Source organism: Alosa alosa, chromosome 1, assembly GCF_017589495.1.
Source record: "Alosa alosa isolate M-15738 ecotype Scorff River chromosome 1, AALO_Geno_1.1, whole genome shotgun sequence".
Taxonomy (NCBI): Eukaryota; Metazoa; Chordata; class Actinopteri; order Clupeiformes; family Clupeidae; genus Alosa; species Alosa alosa.
The window spans coordinates 42,052,318-42,054,817 of record NC_063189.1 but is presented as its reverse complement, the minus strand read 5'-3'; the positions used below and the strand labels follow the sequence as shown (position 1 = coordinate 42,054,817).

The 2,500-nt window shown below is 50.3% G+C and overlaps 1 protein-coding gene across 1 annotated transcript in view; it reads left to right on the top strand.

Annotated features, from left to right (window-relative positions):
* rem2 (RAS (RAD and GEM)-like GTP binding 2) overlaps positions 1 to 2,500 on the top strand; it is a 16,279-nt gene that overhangs the window by 11,546 nt on the left and 2,233 nt on the right. Inside the window, 1 exon segment of the mRNA XM_048254913.1 lies at positions 1,506 to 1,683. Within this exon segment, the coding sequence (XP_048110870.1) occupies positions 1,506 to 1,683 (178 nt within the window).

The window sequence follows — 2,500 nt, the reverse complement described above, 5'->3', positions numbered from 1 at the left end:
AATTAGGAGAAAAACTGGTGGTGGTGTGTGTTGTGAGAGAGCCTGTGTGTGTTTGTCTGTGTACATATATGTGTATGTGTGTGTGTGTGTCTGTGTGTGTGTGTGTGTGTGTGTGTGTGTGTGTGTGTGTGTGTGTGTGTGTGTTCAGTTGAGGAAGGGAAAGGGGGAAGTTGACAGATGGCCTGGGCTGTGTGTGGGGAGAGAGAGAGAAAGAGAGAGAGACAAGAGAGGGAGAGAGATAAGCGAGAGAGAGGAAAAAAAACAAGATGAGATTGGCGCTGGGAGGACCACTCGCAGGGCGGCCATTCATCGCTTCCGACCCAACAGCCTCTTACTTTGTCGACCGAACAGGCGGGACACTCTCCATCATAATGCCCTTTATTGATCTCTCCCCCATGCGCCTCCACACTCACTTCTTTAGTCTGCCAGCCTCCAGCATCAGCTCAGCTCTGCTCCACTGTGAAGATGAGCCTCTGTCCATCCACCCATCTTCACCTCACTGTGTGTGTGTGTGTGTGTGTGTGTGTGTGCCTGTCTGTTTCTGTTTGTGTATGTGTGTGTCTAAGCATTCATGTATCTGTGTGTGTATCTATGTGTATGCATGTGTGAGTGTGTGTGTGTGTAAGAGGGTGACAGGTGGTGTGGGTGTGTTTGTGTGTGTGTGTGTGGGGGTGTGGGGGTGGGTCCTCAGTCACTTCCGTTCGGCTAGAGATCGGAGGCTGTTTCTGGGGCGGTGAATTCCCTGCTCCAGGGGCTGCCACGCCATTGGCCAAAAGATGGATGTGAATTTTTCAGTGGGCTCCGCCGAGGGGCTGAAGAGAGGGGATGTAGGGCAGCCTGAAAAGAGCCATGTCTCTGGTGTACGTGCATGTGTGTGACAGAAGTGTGTGTGACTGTACATCTGCGTGTTTCAGAGAAAGAGTGTGTATATGTGTATGACGTATTTCTTTGTTGTTTTTTGCACTTCTGTATGTTTATGTGTGTGTGTGTGTGTGTGTGTGTGTGTGTGTTTTATGTGTATTGTCTGTCCTTGGCCGTACCTCAGAGATGCCTCCAGCTTTTGCATTTGTCTGCATTTGTCTCCAATCAGAACTCTGCAGCAGGGTCCCTTGTGAAGAGGAACTGCATCCCACTTAACCTCGATTTCACACGTTTATCCCCCAGCCCCGTTACCCTGCCCGCTAACAGATCTGAAGGCAGGTCTGAGGCACCATTGTGTTTCTTACCTGGCACTGAGGAGATGCCAGTCTCGTGCCGCAGTCGCAGAGCTGATTGATCCGTCACAGCCACCGGGGCAGCAGCTACCAGGAGCAACCACCTAGCTAGTCACGCTGCCTTTTTAAAGCAGTGTAATCTCCTTCGCATGCGGCACCCATTATGTTATTGCTCAACGTGCCGTCTGAATGTTTGTGTGTGTTTATGCCTGTGTGTTTGTTTTTTTATTTAGTTAAGTGTTTTTTTTCTTGTTTGTTGACTTCTCCCTCCCTGTGTCCTGTGATTGACAGGACCTGTCGACGCTGCAGTGCGAGGTGGTCATCCTGGTGTTCTCGCTGACAGACCGCCGCAGCTTCCACCGCACCTCGCAACTCCGCCTGCTCCTGAGGGAGACGCAGCCCAACACACCCATCATCCTCGTGGGCAACAAGAGTGACCTCGTCCGCTCGCGAGAGATCAGCACTGAGGGTACGGAGGGAGGAAGGGAGGGGCGCCCGAATCAGCCTTCTCTCTCTTTACCTGCTCTTTCACTCTCTCTCTCTCTCTCTCTCTCTCTTTCTGTCTCTGTCTCTCCATCAATACCGCCTCATTCTCTACCTCCTTTTCTCTATGCACTTTTCTATTTCCCTTTCTCAATCTCTCTATTTCTCTTTCCCAAGTCTCTTTTTTATCACGGTCTCTCTCTCTGTCGTTCCCAATCCATCCCTCTACCTCTGTCTCCTCTTCTTTAATTACTTCTCTGTGTCTCTCTCTCTCACTGGCTTATGTTGCTACATCTGTGGGACGGCCTCCACCCTGCTGCTGCTGCTGCTTTGTGTTGCAGTGTGCTGGTGCTGGGGTTTGCAGTTGTGTGTTCCCGTGGCGTGTGTGTGTGTGTGTGTGTGTGTGTGTGTGTGTGTGCGCGCGTGTGTGTGTGTGTTTTCATGCTGTAGTGGGATCCTGTGGCGAGTTCTTGTCTTTTGGCCGATTGCACTGTTTACTGTGGATTATCTGTTTCCCACAGGGGGCCGTTGCTACTATCTTTATGTGTGTATTTGTGTGTGTGTGTTTAGGTATGTGTTTGTGTGTGTGTGTGTATTTGTGTGTGTGTGTTTAGGTATGTATGTGTGTGTGTCTGTGTGTGCATGTGTGTTTTGTGCACATTATTGCCAGGGTACTCAATAATCTCTCTTTCTCTTTTTCTACCTCTGGTTCTCTCTCTCTCCAACACTCTCTCACGTCCCTCTCTCTCCCTGTATGGAGAGGCTAACACTATGCCATATGTGTGGGGAGGTGTGATAACGGG